This window comes from Malus domestica, chromosome 06 (genome assembly GCF_042453785.1).
Source record: "Malus domestica chromosome 06, GDT2T_hap1".
NCBI lineage: Eukaryota > Viridiplantae > Streptophyta > Magnoliopsida > Rosales > Rosaceae > Malus > Malus domestica.
The window spans coordinates 6,383,834-6,404,365 of NC_091666.1; the positions used below are offsets into that span (position 1 = coordinate 6,383,834).

The 20,532-nt window shown below is 37.2% G+C and overlaps 4 protein-coding genes across 7 annotated transcripts; 3 read left to right on the top strand and 1 right to left on the bottom strand.

Annotated features, from left to right (window-relative positions):
• Window positions 1-1,558: 1,558 nt before the first annotated feature.
• LOC103436965 (light-harvesting complex-like protein 3 isotype 2, chloroplastic) lies at window positions 1,559-3,447 on the bottom strand. Its single transcript, XM_008375426.4, has 3 exons — window positions 2,868-3,447; window positions 2,007-2,144; window positions 1,559-1,909 (listed from the first exon to the last, which is right to left on the bottom strand). Exons 1-3 carry the CDS (start codon window positions 3,256-3,258, stop codon window positions 1,656-1,658), a joined length of 783 nt encoding a protein of 260 aa, XP_008373648.3. The 5' UTR covers window positions 3,259-3,447; the 3' UTR covers window positions 1,559-1,655.
• A 2,385-nt stretch (window positions 3,448-5,832) lies between these two features.
• Window positions 5,833-6,867, top strand: LOC139196746 (protein BZR1 homolog 2-like). Its single transcript, XM_070823085.1, has 3 exons — window positions 5,833-6,057; window positions 6,172-6,268; window positions 6,848-6,867. Exons 1-3 carry the CDS (start codon window positions 5,833-5,835, stop codon window positions 6,865-6,867), a joined length of 342 nt encoding a protein of 113 aa, XP_070679186.1.
• Window positions 6,868-10,526: 3,659 nt separating this feature from the next.
• LOC103436966 (heptahelical transmembrane protein 4-like) lies at window positions 10,527-13,522 on the top strand. Its single transcript, XM_008375427.4, has 4 exons — window positions 10,527-10,761; window positions 11,760-11,997; window positions 12,134-12,410; window positions 12,672-13,522. The coding sequence occupies exons 1-4, from the start codon at window positions 10,737-10,739 to the stop codon at window positions 13,323-13,325; spliced, it is 1,194 nt and encodes a 397-aa protein (XP_008373649.3). The 5' UTR covers window positions 10,527-10,736; the 3' UTR covers window positions 13,326-13,522.
• A 502-nt stretch (window positions 13,523-14,024) lies between these two features.
• LOC103436967 (ATP-dependent Clp protease proteolytic subunit-related protein 4, chloroplastic-like) lies at window positions 14,025-20,196 on the top strand. 4 transcript variants are annotated; one of them, XR_529626.4, is made up of 9 exons: window positions 14,681-15,030; window positions 15,173-15,376; window positions 16,571-16,626; window positions 16,769-16,895; window positions 17,067-17,144; window positions 18,358-18,471; window positions 18,553-18,661; window positions 19,733-19,814; window positions 19,907-20,196. XR_529626.4 is itself a non-coding variant. In XM_008375428.4 (8 exons), the coding sequence occupies exons 1-7, from the start codon at window positions 14,767-14,769 to the stop codon at window positions 18,625-18,627; spliced, it is 918 nt and encodes a 305-aa protein (XP_008373650.3). In that variant the 5' UTR covers window positions 14,025-14,766; the 3' UTR covers window positions 18,628-18,661; window positions 19,907-20,196. The 4 variants fall into 4 exon arrangements, 2 of the variants coding, with proteins under 2 accessions (XP_008373650.3, XP_008373651.3); XR_529627.4 differs by having other exon boundaries at window positions 19,757-19,814; XM_008375428.4 differs by lacking the exon at window positions 19,733-19,814 and having other exon boundaries at window positions 14,025-15,030.
• Window positions 20,197-20,532: the final 336 nt, after the last annotated feature.

Here is a 20,532-nt window from a genome sequence, read left to right on the forward strand (position 1 = left end):
GGAATATAAGAGGTATTCCAAGATATAATAAGATTTTCACAATCACATTCCTAATATAATAAGATTGCAACATTATAGTCTTTTTAGTTAAAATTTAACTTAAAAATAGGAAGTATGATCAGAGATTCTTTGACCTAATATAGTTTAGGATAATACTTAAGTACCGACATATACTTTGTAATGCGGCTCAATGATACTTAAACACGTTTTATTCATTTAAATAACAGTAAACGTGTTATTTGTATTTCTTTCCCTTGTAAAAAAAAGAAATAGATGATTTTTTTTATTGAGCCACGTCATAAAATAAAATATGTCAAATACCTAATAGGATCTTCTTTGAATCTTTTTGTTGAGGATATTGCGAATTCGTAAATCGTATCTATCTATCGTACATCGTGCTATCAGTTTTTGTCAGATATTGTTTGTATTTAATTTTAAATAAAAATATTTAAAATAATTTCTGACCGCACGAGGTACGATAAACGGATATAATTAACGGATCCTCGGAATCCTCACAAAAATGATCCGGTGAGGATCCGGATTCGTCTAATACTGCCCAGTCCATACTCGGACATTATCCTATAATAGAATTGTATAATCACTAGTCTAGTTGACATAAGACAGTTTTCTTCTATTTTGGAAATTGACAAGGACTGTTCCCTTATTAGGGCAATACATTCCTGTACCAATGCCTAATGGCATCTACATAGAACTTGGGTTGGAGTCTAGTAGTAGGAATATGGTTGGTTGGTGGATGCTTCAAGGCAGGCAGAAAGGCATTTGTTCCTTCACTCAAAGGGTCTTCAATGGAGAATCGTAGTACAATCTTGTATTGGCTATTTTCTCTTATATTGAAACCAAAAACTTTTCGCTGACGATGGCAGAATTTTGCTGAACTGAATCAAACGAATATTGATGTGTGTTGGTACCATATATTTGGGCCTCGTATTTGGGCCTCACACATTAAGCCCACGACAAATGTAAAATAGGAGGAGCCCCTTATTCTATAAAAGGGGACTCCCCCTCATTCTAAACCAAGTCTGAAGTCCTCATTTCTAAGGGCTAGAGCTGAAAACAAAGGCTAGAAGCCTTGAGAGAGAGTCCTCACACCACCGAGGCTCTCCTCTCCCTTCTCTTCTCTCTCCGGGGGACTTCCCCTCAAACACTTGTATCCATACAATTACAGAGAAACAGAATCAACTACAGTGTGGACGTAGCCCAAACATTGGGGTGAACCACGATAACCCTTGTGTCATTTACATTTCATGCAGATTCACGGTCGGATTTACGTTGTTCCAAGACTTCCGGTTTTGTGCATCAACAATGTGCTTTCATAATTGATCATTGTCATCTTCGCTTACTGTCGACAGAATTTTACATGCAACTAGAACATCACGATGACAGTATCGCAAGCTTATCACGATAACTTAATGTCGTGATAAGGGTTCATTCCCAACAATACAGTCTCATTTTCCCCTTTGGGAACGCCACTCTATTTTAACAAGGAAATCAGATTTACCCAAAATTTGAAAGTTAACTTGTCAATGTAAACGCACAATGGTTGAAAATAGAACTTCATTCTCCACTAGCACACAGAAATTACAAAGTAACCCAAAGGTAAATTCAAAAGTCCAAACTCAACATCAACAATTCAACTATTTCTTCCTGCTACTGCTAGCCGGTGTCTTTTCTTGCCAGGTTGCTTGCCATTGCTTATCATAAAACGTCGTCTCTTCAAGTAGTTTCTTTAGGTTTTCAACATCCTCGTTCTTGCGGATCAGAAGCACTCCCCCTACAGCTATGAACAATAACGTTTTGCAGAAGAAATTGCCCATTTGGTCAACTAGGCCTACTCCAGTCAAGCTATCAACAAAATACGCCATGAAAAAACCTACCATAGCAGCACGACCTGCAGGAAACTCATAAAGTAGCAGAAAATAAGTTAGTTTTGAGTATTTCCGATTCCCTCATTACGCTTAAGTTAAAATAAGTGGATCCGAACAAACCGTTGAGTAGTTCAGCTTCAGGTAAATGGTATCTCTTTATCCATGCCCACCAAGGTACAATGGACGTGTCAAAAAACACAGGGTTCTCATTACTGGATGATTCCGGGTTGTCCTGGAGCCATTTTCTCCTCCTGGCCTCTGAAAATGGTAATGCAAGGTGATGCATTAGAAGGCAAGTATTTTTTGAATTATTAGGAAAGATAACAAGTTCAGATAACAAGTTATTTGTCAAAGAAATGCTTGAAATGAATCACAGATTCTTTGTAAAATGAAGCTTTTGGAACTTCCCAAAATTGTTCAGGTAAATACAAGGGTGTGCAAACATCTAACAGATGTTCCTTCAATCCTATTCTATTTGGAAATTGATGCTCTTCTGCAAAAAGAATCAACAAAAGACTTGGCAACTTCGTAGAAATTTCTTCATTTAAGTTTCAAAACATTTGGGGAAGAAAACCCATGAGTTTATTAGCTCTAAAATCAACATGCAAGTTCAGAAATCAGATTAACCACTTGGGACTTGCAAATTCAGCAGATATCCCCCACATTCTACAAAAACATCCTCAACCCAATACTTCAACTACTATTCAATGTTCCTTATGGAGCAGGGCAAACAAATGAAAATTCTAATCTCAGAGTTTAACATGGAAAAAACAATAAAAATGTCGTACCCAGTGCGGCTCCCGCTTTACGCAGGGTCTAGGAGAGGTGAATGTCGGCTAGCCTTACCCCATTTATGAAAAAAACAATCAATATGAAAAATCAAAATCCCATGCCAACTCAAACAGTTGCAATCAGAGCTAAACAAGAACAAGTGAAGAAATAGACAATTACAGATCAAAAGGAAAGAAACCCAGAACTTACCAGCATCAATAACAGCATCCCAATCAGTTTTTCCATTTTTCTCAAACTGCTTCAAATACCAAGTCCCATTGACCCATCTCCCATCTTCAAATAAATTCACCACGCTTACCTCCTCAGCAGTTCCAGCTGATCCATTAGCCCCGGCAGAGCTCTGACTCTTCACCGGAACAGCCTCAGCGGCGGGCACGGGGACCTCGGGCTCTGCTTTGGGCTCCACGGCTGTGGCAACTGAGCCGAGAGCTCCAGCTCCATTCTCAGCCGAGGCTCTGGTGGTGAAGAGGTGGTTCTTGGGTCTGAGAGAGAGAAAAGGCTTGTGGGTTAGGAGGGGTTTGAAGTGTGATGAGGAAGGTGAGAGGGTTGGGAGATGGGTTGTGGGAGAAAACAAGGCCATGGAAATGGAAATTGTTTGGATTGATTTGCAGCAAAAGGGGAGGGAGGGGGAGTTGGTTGCTGCTGCTAATCACAACATGGCAGCTCTTCTTTTTCTTGGGCTATCCTCATTCCTCACTCACTCCTCAGCCTTAGAATTGCCCAAATTCCCAATGGGCAAGTTTTGTATTTTCTGCAGTTTTTTTGTTATGAAAATACAAGTGGAGAAGTGTTTAATTTATAAAAACTGGTATACGCCCACACACATTACACAATGTGTGTTTAATTTTTTATTTTTGTTTTTAAAATTAAAATTGAAGGAAAGAGGAAGAGGGTGAGAGAAGAGTGGGGAGATAGGGAGAGAGATTTATTTTTTATTTTTTTTTAAATTAGATATGTTAAATCACTTGTATGTGAAGTTTATACCAAAAACAGCAAAATTTTATGGTGTGAAATTACGTTACTATTTTAATTTTTTTGTTGTGGAAGAAAACTAAATAGTTTTTTCATCTTCTTTTGATTGATAAAGAAAATTCTATTAATATTTAGTTTAGATGAGATATGACACCCTCTTTTAGTTGACAAATAAGGTTATGTTAATATATAGTTTAGATGAGCTATGACAGAGTGGATAATAGGTAGGACCATAGTCTGAAATATCGATAATATCGACGAAATATCAAGGATATTTAGATTTTTTCGAATCACGGATATTTCGGAACATATCCATGTACATATCGTACAAATATCAACAATATCGACGATAATATCGGAAAATATCGATGTCGATAATTTCGCTCACACTTCAGCAATATTTTCTCAAAATATCGGTGTAATAATATCTCGAGAACCCCTCCCATTTTACTCCTCCAACACCGTAACCACCATATATCACTTATGTTTTAGTGATAATATGCTAAAATATTTATATTTATATGAGTGGCATGTTGACAATTACAGGCAAAACTATTTTGGAGATTTATCATTTGATGAATACTCTTCACAATAAACTTACTATGCACATAGAGATGATGAAGATAGTGAAAATTTTGAACCTCGTAGGAACTTTATGTGGTACTAAATCACTCATGTATCTTACCATGCAATGTATAAAGTGTAAAATATTGTAGTAAATCATTATATATAAATGATTATGGTGTGTTTAATATTTTGTTCATTAATTACTACATATTTTCTACATTCACAGTGTTTGCCAGCTCGCTGTATAATCAACTTAAATCAGTTAAATCCATCATGTAATGCATTTCCTTCTAATTTTTTTTTATAAACTAATAGATAATTGACTAAATAAACATTCTCCAAAGTTTCAATAAAAATTTCCAAATTTTTCTTACAATTTTCGTGGTTTTTATTCAATTTTTATTGATATCGATAATATCTCGATATTTCTATCGAAATTTTTATGTTTTTGGACTACCGATATCATCGATATTTTATACTATGGGTAGGACCATCCTATGCACAAGCTTCACTATGTTGTACTTTTACTTACCATTAAGTTTTCTATCTACCCATTTTCCAATTTGACCCACCAAAAAAAATGGCACGTGTTTTTTTTTCAAAGTTAAAGAAAATTAAATAATATGTTTATTATTGTCTGTGTTAAAATACTAGACAAAATTAAAAGATGAGTACTTGCTAGCAAGGATGTTTATTTAGTCAATTATCTATTAGTTTATTACAAAAAATTGGAAGGAAATGCATTGCATGATGGATTTAACTGATTTAAGTTGATTATATAGCGAGCTGTCAAACATTGTGAGTGTAGAAAATATGTAGTAATTAATGAAAGAAGTTTAAACACATCATAATCATTTATATATAATGAATTAGTACAATATTTTACAATTTATACATTGCATGGTAAGATACACGTGTGACTTAGTAGTACCACATAGAGTTCCTATGAGGTTCAAAATTTTCACTATCTTCATCATCTCTATGTGTAGAGTAAGTGTAAAATGGGAGGGGTTCGAATCCCCTTGGTGTTTTTTTTAAATATAGAAATTTATCCTAGATTAGGTAACCAACAAGATTTGAATCCACATCGTAGTGCAAGGGCAACACATCTCTCTACCATTGTGATAGCCAATTATACTGAGGTTTTTTAGGGTATCAATTAGCGAGGGTTAGAGGTATTAAATTGGTGGAGCCGGATTAGTTTATCCAATGTATAATACGGCAAATCAAATTGTAACATGCATCCGGTCTCTCAAAAACTCTCTCAGGAGCGCATAAGACTAACACCCCAAACCCCCGAATCCCCTCTCTATGCGTGAAATTGAAAGATGCAAGTGTCACCTCTCTCTCTCTCTCTCTCTCTCTCTTAAGCTGTCATGTAATGTCATGTCATGTAGAAAGAGAAACACAGGGAGCGCATGTAAATCCTAGGACCCATCACCACCGTCCAATCCAACCTGTGTACTTTTCTCCCACCCGGACCATCCGATGCTCACCAACTCCATTCTACTGAACTCTGATTCAAATCAAAGTTCACGCCTTTAGCTTTCGTTGTTGACTGAGCTTCAAGAGATAACAGAGAGCAGACGAAGAAGCGAAGAGAGAGAGAGAGGAAATGGTGGGAACGAGTGGGATTGGGAGGAGCGAGAGCGAGAAAGAGAAGACCAAGATGAAGGAGAGGCAGAGGAAGGCCATCACCACCAAAATCTTCCACGGCTTACGCAAGCACGGCGGCTACCGCCTCTCTCCCCGCGGCGACATCAACGAGGTGCTCCGGCATCTCGCCACAGAGGCAGGCTGGCTCATTGAACCCGACAGCACTACCTACCACCCACCCAACGTAACACACCTCCCTCTTTTTTCAGTTTTTCCTTTCCTTTGTTTTCCTACATTTTCTCACCATCCAAACACATTTTGTTTTGTTTCCTTTCATTTCTTAATTTGTGGACGGAAGGTTCCTAATTACTGCCCTGCTTGTGGAACCCTCAAAACGACCACTCCAGTGGCAACAACGACACCAACCCCAAGCAGTAGCGTGGTGATTGGAGGTGGTGAGTGTTCAACCACAGCATCTCCAAGTCAATTCCCCACCTTCAAGTATTTTTGGGTTTCTTCTCACGATATTATCGATATATTGCCCAAATATTGTATTAAAATGTTGAAAGTATCGTCTCCGATAATATCGACAAAAATATCGATTATTGACGATAATTAAGTGGATATGTGTGAAAATATCGTCCTCTAAAAAAATGATATTATCGGCGAAACATCGCCGATAATATCAATATTTAGGACCTTGCTTGCTAGTGAGTATCAAGTAGATCCTTGTTTTATAGAATTAACTTAGCTCATCAATGGCTAAGAAAGAATCTATCCTCAATTTATTTTGTGTCTGATTCAAAAAATTTCGGATTTATAATCGGAACCGTTAGTATCATAAATCACTCTATAAATATTATCTTTGCAAAAACAAAAAACAAAAAAAAACAAAAAGAAGAAACATGAAATCATTTTAGTCATTAAATAATACAAAAACAAATAGAAGATTTCAATAAAAATATTATGAACCGTCTATTTATTTGCTACCGTTAATTGACTAAATGACCTTAATTTTAATTTATTTTTTGTAGATATAGTCTTTACAAAATGATTTGTAATATAAGAAATTATAAGGATATTATGTGAATCGAACACCATACAAATGGAGGAATCTATTCTGGTTATTTTGCATAGGAGTTTATATGATACAATTATACAAACAAGAAAATCTTCAATCTTAAAATATCTCCATTTGGTAAGTCAAATTATAAATATCTCCATTTTGGTTACAAAAATTACTTTGGGGACTTGGATTTAAGCCGAAGGATGCAATGAAGTTATATTGTAATAATAAGTCTGCCAAGGACATTGCAAACAATCAAGTACAACATGATAGAACAAAACAAGTGGAGGTTAATAGACACTTTATTAAAAAGAAACTTGAGAAGATTGTGGCTATACTATTTGTAAAATCTTGGGAATAGCTTGCAGATGTCCTTACTCATGCTGTGGATAGTAGGATGCTTAATGACTCACTTGTCAAGTTTAGCATGTGTGAAATATATGTGCTAACTTGAGGGGAGTGTTAAAATGAGTCATTAAGGGTGCGTTTGTTTGCCTTCACTAGATGTCATTGGACTGGATTGGATTAACTAGTAGTATAGTATCGTGTTTGTTATTATGCGGGATTAGCTTAGTGAGATTAGACGATACTCACCTTGACTAAAGTCGTTTCTAGACGGTCTTAGCGAGGCCGCCCGAAAACCACGGCACTAGCTAATCTCTCACTTCATCCTGCTCGCGTCCTCTCTCACCTTCTTCCTCTCATCTGCATCCTCTCTTGCCTTCGTCTACTTCCTTGTCTTGGCTCATCGACCTCAATTTTTGACAGCACGCCATTCGGGCCCCACTGTCTTGGCTCATCGACCTCAATTTTTGACAGCACACCATTCGGGCCCCACTTCAGCTTTTGCTTCACGACGACCTCGTTGACGACACCTGCCACTGTCATCAGGAGCACCAAAAAATGGGAGGGCAGGATGGGGTGTGGCAAGGTCCAACGGTGGATGCTTCAAATCATATTAGGGGTCAATAAAACATTATAGTCATATGGAAAGCCATAGACATACATCATAGAACATTCAGGTTTTATAGACATGTATTGGTATGAAAGCTACAAGTTTCATGTGGTAAGTTTGAATGAAAACTTCGGCTTTCAAGGGCACTAAATATGAAACTACATGTTCAATTTAGTTTTATGAATGATTAGTTCATTAAGGAGAGGTTCTTGCAAGAACACAGAATGCAATACGCTGATTTAAGTGTAGTGGATTTGAGTTGCTTCGGGAACTCAAGTGTGAGGGATTGGGGACTACAAAAGGATGTCAACGGTTCAAAGTAGAAAAATAAATTATTGAATTGTTAATGTCCAAAAGTGATCTTCAAGTCAATAATTTTGGATTAATTATCAGATTAATAGACTGCATGTCACTTTTAATTAATTCAATAGATTGAGACCAAACTGGGTCAATCATGGAAGCAAAATAATGACAGACTGGTCATATTAGTTTCGGTTGGCGATAACCAAGTGATAATTAAATTAGAATTAATTAGCGGAAATTAAAGTATCCCAAAAAAAAATATTTGGGCATGAATTAGAATTCGGGGATATATTCAAGATGATATTTCTTGGTGTATGATTTTCGTAGACGATATAGTGTTGATAGATGAAACTCATGAATGAGTAAATGCGAAGCTTAACCTTTGGAGAAAAGTATTGGAATCTAAAGGTCTTCACCTAAGTCAGTTAAAGACATAGTAGATAGAATGCAAGTTCAGTGCAAACAGAGGTTCAAATAAGTTAGGAGTGAGGATTGGAGATCAAGATTTACCAAAGAGCGACCGTTTTCGCTACCTAGGATCTATCTTGCAAAAGAACAGAGAGTTGGATATAAACCTCAACCATAGAATACAAGTTGGATGGATGAAGTGAAAGAGTACATCCGGCATGTTGTGTGACCGTCATATGCCACTGAAGCTCAAGGAAAATTTTTATAAGACGGCAATAAGGCTGGCAATGCTTTATGGTATGAAATGTTGGGCAGTGAAGCATCAACACGTACATAAAATGGGTGCAGCAGAGATGAGAACGCTTCGTTAGATGTGTGGGCACACGAAAAAGGATAAGATTAGGAATGAGAATATCTGAGGTAAAGAAGGAGTAGCTTAAATTGTAGGAATGATGAGAGAAAATCAGTTACGGTGGTTTAGAAATGTGAAACGATGACCTACTGACACTCTGGTTTGAAGATGCGATTACAGGATAGAGGTTCAGGGTCGAAAGGGTAGAGAAAGACCTAAAAGGACTTTGGAAAAGACTCTAAGAAAAGACTTAGAGTACTTGTATCTAATGGAAGACGTCACACAAAACTAAGCGCAATGGTGTTCTAGGATTCATATAGCTGACCCCCACTTAGTGGGAAAAGACTTTGTTGTTGTTGTTGTTGTTGATTTGGAATGCGGGGATGCCAAAAATTGGCATTGAGTCGAAAAAATAACGTAGCCCAACCAAAAGTGGGTTGGGTGTGATGTGGGGATGGGCCCTACAACATGGCTGCAGGTCATTGGGCCGTAGGAGGGCTGCATGCCTCTAGGCAGTGTGCTCTAGGTGAGCCCAGCATCAAAAACTGCTGAAAATGGCCAAAAACAAGGCACGGGGTAAGCCCAGCAGCATAAGGCTGTTGGTAGGTTGGGCTAGGGACACATAGACATGTCCAAGAATAGCTACAAACCTTCTTAGGAGTTCGGCTGAGATGCAGGCTCGTGTAACCCTACCAGGCCGAAGCCCTGACATGTCCATGTAAGCGCAGCAAAGCCCAAAGGGCTACTGCCATGGTCCTAATGTCGAGAGGACGTTGTCCTGGTGGAGTGCTACACACTGCTGAGTTGCAAGCCAGCTGTGGTGGTCGACGATGGTGTTAGTGACGACGAGCCACAACATTGTCGCATAATTCCCAGATTTTTTTTTCAACTTTTCTAGGGTTTATGAAAAACCCAAATTGCTTCTAGTTTATTTATATGCTTTGACTCACAAATTCCACATAGCAAAATAATAATTGCGTAATGCATGAAACATGTGTGTGTGTGTGCATATATATATATATATATATATATATATATATCGAAGGGAAAATATAAATATAAAGGGTTCATGCATCATGGGAAATGTTTTCATGTTTCGTGGACGTTTTAAATATCTTACTTTATTTTAAGCGTATCTAATTAGCAGAAAACAAATAAAAACCTTTGAATTTTGCAGAAGAAATCCTCCTCCTACAATCCTTCAGTTCCTTAGTTTATGGCAACAGCTGGCAAGAGCGTGCTGATAACGTGTTAGGCCTATTGGACTAAATTGTATTGAGGACTAGATAGGGAGAGAGGCCGGCGGCAAGAGAGAGAAGAGAGAGATTTAATTATGAGTTGTGTGTTGTATCACCTTATTGTGCCTTTATTTATAATAGTAGGATTATGATATGTTAAATCTTTACCGTAATAGGATTACAACTCTAATAGGATAATATAGGCTAAGAAGAATATTCCAAGATATCTCTAAATACACTAGGATTTACACAATCACATTCATATTCTAAATATGACTGCAACAAAAATGAATGTGTAAATATCACTTCTTTCTTAAAATTGTAAAATAGGATGTAGAATTTTTATATCTCAAATTAAATTAAAAATACCAATAATCTCTTGTGTTTTAGCAGGTGGCCACTTGGCGAGACAAACCCGTGAGGGGCCTTATTATCTCCCCAAACTATTTCAATGTCTGAATTTTATACTTTTTCTTGGGGAATTTTCTGCGGACAATTTTCCCAGGAAAGTAGAACATTTCCCGAGAAACTATCCACTGTTTCCATCGACGCCAAAACCAAACAAAATTAGGAAAACTCTTTTGAGTTGTGAATCTTGATCATGGGTGGTGATTCTCCATTATCAGGTAATAAATTTTCCTCTCAAATATTAATGCTTTGATTATCGGGTGTGGATTTTAGTCATCTCATATGAATGATTGAATTGTGGCTCGGTTTTTCTGTTTGTATATTTTCATGGGAATCCTATCAATGTGCTGAGAAAATGTCAAAAGAATTTGTTATGTCTTTAAGATTAGAATAATCCTTGTGATTAGAAATGCTAATCTTAAAATTAGTAGTTATGGGTGAGGAGAAAAGAGAAAAAGGCATTAAGTTTCACAAGAAAAATCTTGGCTTGGATAATCTTATGTAAAATTAAAAGGATCATGCTTGCTTGTAAAGCCAACAATATGGTTTGGATAATCATGTCAATATTAGAGCAAACACAAAGGCAAACCCATGGAAATACCCCTTTATCAATGAAAAATAGACACAATGTAACTTTATTGCATTGGAAAAAAATTATGTTGTGGACCTTTGAAACAATATTTGTGTTGCCGGGACGCCCGAAGGGCCGGCCATATGTACCCCGGAGGAAAGCAAGAATGTGGATGGCCTGCATATCAATGATCAAGGGAGCCCTACTTGTATTTACTTAGGGCCTGTTTGATAATCATTTTGTTTTTAATTTTTAGTTTTCATTGTTTTTCTCCCTTGATAGAGACAAGAAGGAATGTATATGGAGAGGGGTCGAGAAATGAAAGAGAATGTAGGAAACAAAAACTAGAAGAGATAAAAAAAGCTAATTCTTGTTTCCAGTTTTTAGTTTTCACTTTGCTTATACATCTGTTTCATTTCCTTCCACCACCCTTCCTCCACTTTCGTTCATCCGTTTTTTCTCCTTTGTTTTTCTCCTCTATTCCTAACAAAAAGGTGAAAACTAAAAACTAAGAGTGAAACGATTATAGATTTTGTGCATACTATGCATGTTCCCTTCAGTTGGACTTGGTTTTTGTCAGACCTTCAGTTGTAGTCTTGTATGTGTTTAGCTTGAAAATGCTGCTCAATGTTTCTTTCGTTGCAGAAACAAGATCATTAGATAATCAATTTGACTGTGAAGATGTAAACGAAGCATGTTTAAAGGAAGCAAAGGGAAAGAGACTATGGAAGAAAGTTAGGTATCAGCTTATTGAATACCATTCATTGCCTGGTTTTTTAAGAGACAACGAGTTCATTCTGGGTTATTACCGATCAGAATGGCCATTGAAGCAGGTGTTTCTAAGCATTTTCTCCATTCATAATGAGACTCTTAATGTCTGGACGTAAGTACTCTAGTGCCTAAAACTTATTACCAGTATACAATCCAATGGTTATTTTGTTTTCGGAAGCTGCTTGTCTCATTTTAAATTTAAGAAATTTAAGACCATTGCTTTTAATCATTTTTCACATTTTTTGTAGGCATTTGATCGGGTTCTTCCTTTTCCTTTTCCTAACAATATACACAGCAACAAAAGCTCCAGACCTCATGGATCTGTCTTCCCTGCAACGTTTGTCTGACATGATTAGAAGAGCCGATTTGCACAAAATTCATCCAGAATTGTTGAATTGCCTTCCTTCACTAGCTTTTCCATCTATGGATTTTCTCTCCTCAGTTTCAGGGAATATAAGGGAACTTCTCGCCAATTGCTTGCCTGACAGGTTCTCCCACGCCAATCAAACAGAGAATTCTATTCTGGTATTATCCTGCTCTTTTATTAAAAAAATGCAACTCTGATGCAAAGATGTCTTTTTGTGGTTTTCAAATGCTATTGCACGCTTTTCCTTCCCCTTATATGTATGAAATTTTTACCGAGTTACCTGGTATACATATTTTTTCTTTGAAATCTTTTCAATAAAATTCGTTCTACATACCCTACGATAAAATAATTTTTAGTTGGAAGTCCTTTTGTTTTCATGTTTCCCAGCCTTATGTTTGTTGTTTGTTCAATAATTGCAGCATGGAGTAACAGATGACGTGATGAACATGGTGGCCCCCCTTATGAATCGATCCATAACAAGGTGGCCCTTCTTTGCATTCCTAGGTGGAGCCATGTTCTGCTTGCTGGCCAGCAGTACATGTCATCTCCTTGCTTGCCATTCAGCGCGCCTTTCCTACATAGTGCTCAGATGTGACTATGCAGGCATCGCTGCACTCATCACAACCTCATTTTACCCTCCAGTCTACTACTCCTTCATGTGCAACCCCTTCTTTCGTAACCTCTACTTAAGTTTCATAACAGTGCTAGGTATCACCACCATTGTTTTCTCCCTCCTCCCATTTTTTCAAGGACCCAAGTTTCGTGTCTATCGTGCTTCTCTCTTCTTTGTGATGGGTGTGTCAGGTGTCGTGCCTTTAGTTCATAAGCTCATAGTGTTCAGGAATCAGCCAGAGGCCATCCAGACTACCGGCTATGAGGTGTTAATGGGGGTTCTTTATGGACTAGGGGCATTGATTTATGCTACAAGGGTACCGGAGCGGTGGAGACCAGGGAAGTTTGATATTGCTGGCCACAGCCACCAGCTTTTCCATATTTTGGTTGTGGCAGCAGCTTACACTCACTACCAAGCCGGTCTACTGTACCTAAGATGGAGGGACTTGAAGGGTTGTTAGCTTGTATTGAGATAGGACCAACACTGGAAAATATTACACAAAGGGTACTTTCTAGCCTTTCTCTATTAGACTTGGAGGTATTAGCTAACTTTTTCCTTTGGCCAAAATAAAATACAGTGTTTTTGGTCTGAAAATTGTACATTTTCCTTTTCTTAACCTTCCAGCATATCTAATTACAAGTTTGGTTGAAAGTGAAATACCTCTTTGTACTGTTTGAAACCTTGCAAGCATTTTCGAAGCGAAAAGATTTCTGCACACATCTTTTCTCCTTCTGTAAGCCCTTGCTTATCGTTGTCAATGAATTCTTGTTTGATGTACTCAATTCAAATGCCATAAATAAGTCAGGGTGTACAAGGCAAGATAATAGTTGTGTGGAAATCACTGGACGATGCAGTCAAGGCTTTTTTGGATATTTGTTCAAGTTTCAAGGGTTCTGTAAAAAGAAACTATTCTGGATTTTCACCACACATACAAATTTGACTACAATTTTCTCTTTTCCTGTCAAAAAATAAAAATAAAATAAAATAAAATAAATAAAAATTGGAGAAAACTAGAGCAATGAAAATCACTATGATATTTGGCTTGAGTTTCATAGCTTTGATTTTAGACATAAGCTTCATCTTGATGGCTATAATGTTGAAAGAGAACTCAAATTTGATTCCCTCCTCACTGATTTAAATAAAATTAGATTTCAAACGTTATTTATAATTGGGTGATTGACATCTTCATGATGATTATAGCCAAACAGTTTGACTTTTACCACTTCTCGTACTTAGTATTTTTTTTTTCCTTCTTTATTTGTAAGTTGAGGGTCTTATGTGAGTAAAAGGTCTTAGGTTCTGATTTCGTGGATGACGAGTGTAAATTTAATATCAATTTATTTTATCACTTTTTAGAGTAAATATATACTTATATATTAAAAAAGGTTTAATTTGATAGGATAGTTGGAAGATAACCCTTATGGTAAAAAAAAAATTAGGATTTAAGCCCTTGTTGTGAAGTCTGTTAAGATTCAGGCCCAAAAATGAAATTTCGTCAACTCTCCATTATTTGTTAATAGATAAAGGCTCGCATGTGAGATTACAGAGATAAAATTAGCCTCACATGTAGCCCCACATGCTAACAATTAACATAGAGTTCCGTTTTAGCATAATATGTGTGGCTCACATGCTAATAATTAACGAAGAGTTAACGAAATTTTCAGTTGGCCTAAACTGTAACAGATTTCACCACGGGGCAATCTTTCAACTACCTTATCAAGATGGAGACTAATAATCCAAGTAGGCCAAAAAATTATTGGGCTCGAATTTCCTATGTAATGGGCTAAACATTTTAGAACCCAAAAACCAAACGAGCCCCACTCCATATTGGTTTCGATATCTTCCTCTTCCACTTGGCTACTGCGTTCGCCAGTCACCGAACGACCGCTCGAAAACCATCAATGGAGGTGGCCACCACAGCTTCCAGCTTCGCGCCCCACACTTGCATGTTAGCAACGCCAACCATTCGCCGAGCCCGAAACACTACCCGCCCCCATCCGACGTCGTCTCGTTCCCTTCCCAGAGCTTCCCTCTCCACCAGCTTCCTCTCTCCCTTCGCCGGCAACAGCCTCTCCTCCGATTTCTCCGGCCACAAGCTCCGTCCTTCCTCCCTCAATCCGGCGTCGTTTCGTGGCTCCAAAGCCAAACGCGGCGTCGTCACCATGGTACTCCCCCCAATTACCTTTTCAGAAAATTTTTCAATCCAAATTTATCTGGATGGAATTTGAGATTTTGGGTAATGTTGGTTTCGATTATTGGGTAAGTGAAGTTTGAATTTTCGAGTCGAATTGAAATTTGTGAGTTTAGGTTATTCCATTTCAAAGAGGAAGTGCATGGGAGCAGCCGCCTCCGGACCTGGCATCATATCTGTACAAAAATCGAATAGTGTACTTGGGCATGTCACTTGTTCCTTCGGTGACGGAGTTGATACTTGCCGAGTTTCTCTACCTTCAGTACGAAGACGACACGAAGCCCATTTACTTGTACATAAATTCCACTGGAACAACCAAGGTCAGCAGTCGAGACCCTTCGTTTATTTTCCGCTAGCTTTAGTTTTATTGCCTGCTTGTTTCACACATTGGCATCTTTGAAGCACAACCAAAGTTAATAATGCACACCCGTACTTTAATTATTAGGTCTTGATATTAGGAGATAATTGGAATATGACTGGTCCGATGTTCGTTGATTGTAAAAAGGTAGATCTGGGGAGGGTCGTATCACAAAATGGCATCACCTCTGATGTGACTTTTGTGGGATGCCCGTGTTTTTCTCTTATTCATATGGTATCAGTCAGTTCATCAGCTGGTAGTAACTAGAGAGTGTATTTATCGGTAAATACAGGAAAATAACTTGTTAATAATGCACACCCGCACTTTAATTATTAAGTCTTGATATTAGGAGATAATTGGAATACGAGTGGTCCAATGTTCGTTGATAGTAAAAAAGGTAGATTTGGGGAGGGTCGTATGACAAAATGGCATCACCTCTGTTGTAACTTTTGTAGGGACATCCAATGTTTTTCTCTTATTCATATGGTATGGGTCAGTCCATCAGTTGGTAGTAATTAGAGAGTGTATTTATCGGTAAATACAGGAAAATAACTTGTGTGGGAGTCTGGTAGTAGTACTGATATATCTCAAGCGAGCAGTTGCTTAGATGTTTGGTGTTGGTGCTAGATTTAGTTGTAGTAGCATTAATGGGATTTTTTCAAATTTCCAATATATTTAAATGGTAGTTCTGATACGATCATAGGCGATGCCAACTTATGGTGGTTGCAAAGGAGAAGGTTTGTGGTGCAACTATGGTGTTTGTGAGATTGTATGGTAATGCCTTCATTGGTGGCAGCAGTATTATCATCCGATAATCTTCTTTAGAAAGAATAGTTAAATAATGTGTAACTTGTAACTACACTTTCAATTTTCTCTTATCCTTTATAATTTTGGTTTGCTTTTGCATGACTTCTTCCTCAGTTGTAACTGTAATTATAATTCAAGTTCTTTTGCGGTAGCCATGCTGTTTAATCAATTTGACAGTAGTTGTCTTAGGATAGATGACTTGCTACTTGAGTTGTAATCCTTTTTTCTACCGCTTTCTACTTTGACCGAAACAAGGGTGCATTTACTGTGAACAATGAAGATTTTAAAAAATGGCACCTTGTTTCTTCTTTTATTCCATATTATATGACTCTTATCTTGTATTCTTCAGGGCGGTGAGAAGTTGGGTTATGAAACAGAGGCTTTTGCAATATATGATGTCATGAGGTTATCCATCTTACGTTCTTCTGTTATTTCATGCATTATGATTATATTATCGTGTTGATCAGTTCTAGTTTGTATTCACTGAATATTAGAGATGATCTGAATTTTTGCCCTAATGGTTAAACTTAATTTCTATTCACTGCAGGTATGTCAAGCCTCCTATATTTACTCTTTGTGTCGGTAATGCTTGGGGAGAAGCTGCCTTACTTTTAGCTGCTGGTGCAAAGGGAAACCGTTCTGCTTTACCCTCATCAACAATCATGATGAAGCAGGTTTGATCTTTATCACTAATTTGTTGAGTTTCATGACGGTGTATTATCTAATGTGTTCCCTGATTTTTACTGTGAAGGCTGGGATTTGTACTTTCTATCTGGTTAAGTGGAACTTATACATGTATTAAATTCTTCCCTGAACTTTTCTCTTCTTTCTTTATCTCTCTGTAGCCGATTGCAAGGTTTCAAGGCCAAGCAACAGATATTGAACTCGCAAGGAGGGAAGTGAGGAATGTTAAAGATGAGTTGGTAAGATTAGTGGTCACAAACATATTTCTTCCCGTTCTTAACTCTGCTCTCATTGACTAGTTCAATTGCTGGTTAGATGTTTATGGTTTTTCATAATTTTCAAAGAATGGTAGATATTTTCCTTTAGCTCAGTTCATTTCTATTCTTCCATTTTCTCTTTTCTGTAGCAGGTGTGATATGTTTTATCTTGGATGTGTATTGATTTTTGGAATTTTATATTAAACAAGGAATTAGTTTACTCTGTGTACAAGTTCAAAAAATAGCTCAGGTGTAATAATTTATGGGAATGTAAACGAAAAGAAGAAAAAAGAAAGACTTAATTAATTCCAGCTTCTACTTCACAGTCGTCATCTATGGGTTCCGGGATAAGACAGGGATAATTTCCAAAAATTTGGACATGGATATGGCAAGGACGGTAATAAACCCTTAAACAACAATAATCATAAATTAACAATAATATAGCTTTAAATATAATAAATGACACAAAATAATATAGATAGAAGGTGCTGGTGCAGCAAATGCAAGAAAGAAGGTGAATAGAGTCAGTTACAGTACACTCTTCTAGTCTCCTCATCTCATTCAGTTCTAGGAGCTTTCTCAGGCTTTCTCCTGTAGTTCCACAACAAAGTAAAAAACGCTAGGTCCCTGTTTGGTTTTCATACAGAGAGAAGGAATAGGGAGATGGTTGGGTCTTTAACATATCTTTTTAATACTATAATTTGACACTACAGTTTTCAAAACTAAGATTTGACCTATGTAGTTTTCAAAATATTACAAACTGACAACTGTATCCTAACCGTGTCCCAGCTGTATCCAGAAGCAAATGGTCAATAAAATCAAAGGACACTCCAAAATATGTATTTTTTCATGTCCTACGCAAGTCAAGTCCATTCCAGTGTTAGACACTGCACACCCCTGAAAGTAGAAATTGACATGGAGGGATGGAACAAATCTATCGATCAAAAGAGAAAGAACTAACACAATCTTCTACATGGAGAGGAGCCGCCTTTTCCTTTTAAAGTTAACTTATTGTAAAATGTTATTCTTGAAGTGAGTACACAAATGACTAATTGTGGTATGTATTGTGAGTATAGAAGTGACAAATTGTATAGAACTTTGCATTTGAGCGTAGAAATTGACTTACATACCAACAAAAGAAGTGCATTAGGTCACCTATCAACTCAGTGTGTTTTTTGTCTGATTTATGTTTTAGGTTAAGCTCTTCGCAAAGCATATTGGAAAGTCAACTGAGCAAATTGAAGCAGACATTAGGCGTCCAAAATATTTTAGTCCAAGTGAGGCAGTTGAATATGGCATCATTGACAAGGTATTTCAAATAGAATGAGTTTATACATTGTAGTCTAACTCATAACAAACTTATGTCATCCATTTTCAAATTAATTTCCAGGTACTGTACAATGAAAGGAGTACTGAAGACAGGGGAGTTGTCTCAGACCTTAAAAAAGCACAACTTATTCCATAGGAAGACTTGAATTCTTATCAGAAGGAATATTCAGGTACAGGGCAATAACAAGCTAATGTCAGATTGTATGTTATGGGATGATTCATTTCCGTTTTTTCATTACATTGACATTTATTTACCATATGCTAATGTTGGAGTATGAATCTCAAAGTTCCCTTGTACTGTAGTCAGCAATTGTCCTAAGCTTTCGGACTTATTAACGATGCTTATGATTAGTTGTTAGACTTTTTACATGTTTAAGTTCTGGTTATTTGATAAAGTAACTGGGTTTTTGGATCGATACTTTCTGTTGACTAGGAAATTTCTCTCTCTGGTCTCATTTCTATGCCTTTTCAAAATTTCACTACTCACAATCTCTCCTGGCTTCAATTCTCAACCACTCCGTTATTCTAGTCTGAGGACAAGTTGGTTCTGGAATTGCAAAGTAATTGCTTGTTCTTTTCATGTCCATACCACCTTTACCACTATTTCTCCGTAAGATTCAGTAAGGAGACACTTGGCAGAGGTGCTGGCTAAAGTTGTGGGTTGACGCTTGCTTTACAGTTTATATTTGCCTTTTTTTCGTTTGTTGATTGGTAAATTTGGGAGTGAAGATGACTGATGTGAGGATTTTGTGGACATTATCTTTCATTGCTAGTAATTTTGGTTTCATCTCCAACAGCATCACCTTTTTGCCCTTTCCCTTTTAACCCAATTTACAAGTGTAAGAGAGAGATGTTAGGAAGTGGAAGATGTGGGGATATGAACCGTACACTTATTTTAGTGGATTGTATCTACAGTTTCTCTTCCATTATTTGCTCTCAGTGGCTGCCCCATTTATGCAAGTAATGTCCATTTTTAGCCCAATTTATTGTGAAAGTCACTTTCTTTGAGTTGGAACTCCCTTCTGGAGCCATAGTGTAATCATTGTGAACAAATTAGTTAATACGTGTTTAGAAAGTTTGCGTCATTGTAGTTGAGATACAAGTCTGTTATTACTGGGTTAGTGAATTCTGTCTTGCCCGTTGTTACGTAATTGTATTATAAATTCTGGATCAACGAGCTTAGGTCAGAGACTATGCTTTTGTCTAAGGTGCTAATTAAAAAGTAGCTGATGTCAAAACAGCACAAATTGTCTATGTCCATGCAGCAAATGCTAAATACTTTAATCAAAGACTAGTTGATGTCAATGCATTCTGTTGATGCAAGTAAGTTTACATGTTCTAAATTTGTGTTGACGATTGTATGTCTCATTGTGTGTTGTGCATGCAAACTTATGATTTCAGATCAACTTTTTCAGATTGAAGTTTATGCGGTGATTGTCTTGGAGAATGCTCAGGCAAGATTCGCACCATGCACGGGAAAATCTGAGCATCCAGCTTCCAAGTGGTAACACATTTTTCAGTGCAGCAAAGGAATGCATAATACATAGCTTAAATTGTATCGAGCACAAAGAACCATGTGTAGAACCAGTTGAAAAAAAATGAGGCAAGTGTTTTGCCTTTTATGTTTCATGTACGCTTGGTGTCGGTGTAGTTAAAGATGTTGGTCGATTTCTGATTGAATGAAAACCAAACTCGATTGAAGGTAGCATGTTTAATTACGATTAATGGTTAAGTTAATGAATGAAATGATTAATCACCTTTTGTTATTAACTTGTTACCATATCATAATTTCAAATCAGAAGAAATCAAACTCGAAACCTACCACAATTTTAAGTCTTTACCTTTTTCTTCTCGCCACTCGCCTCCAAGGCGGAGAAGGATTCTCTCCATTTCATCAACATTTTCAAATAAACTTGTCTTGTATTGGTTGGTTGAGGCCAAACGGGTCAAAAACCTAAACGCAATTTGCTATGGGAAATATAAGTGCTCTTCCTCTAATCTTAAACTTTGACACGCAATTAGAGGTTGGTGGCTTAGTTTT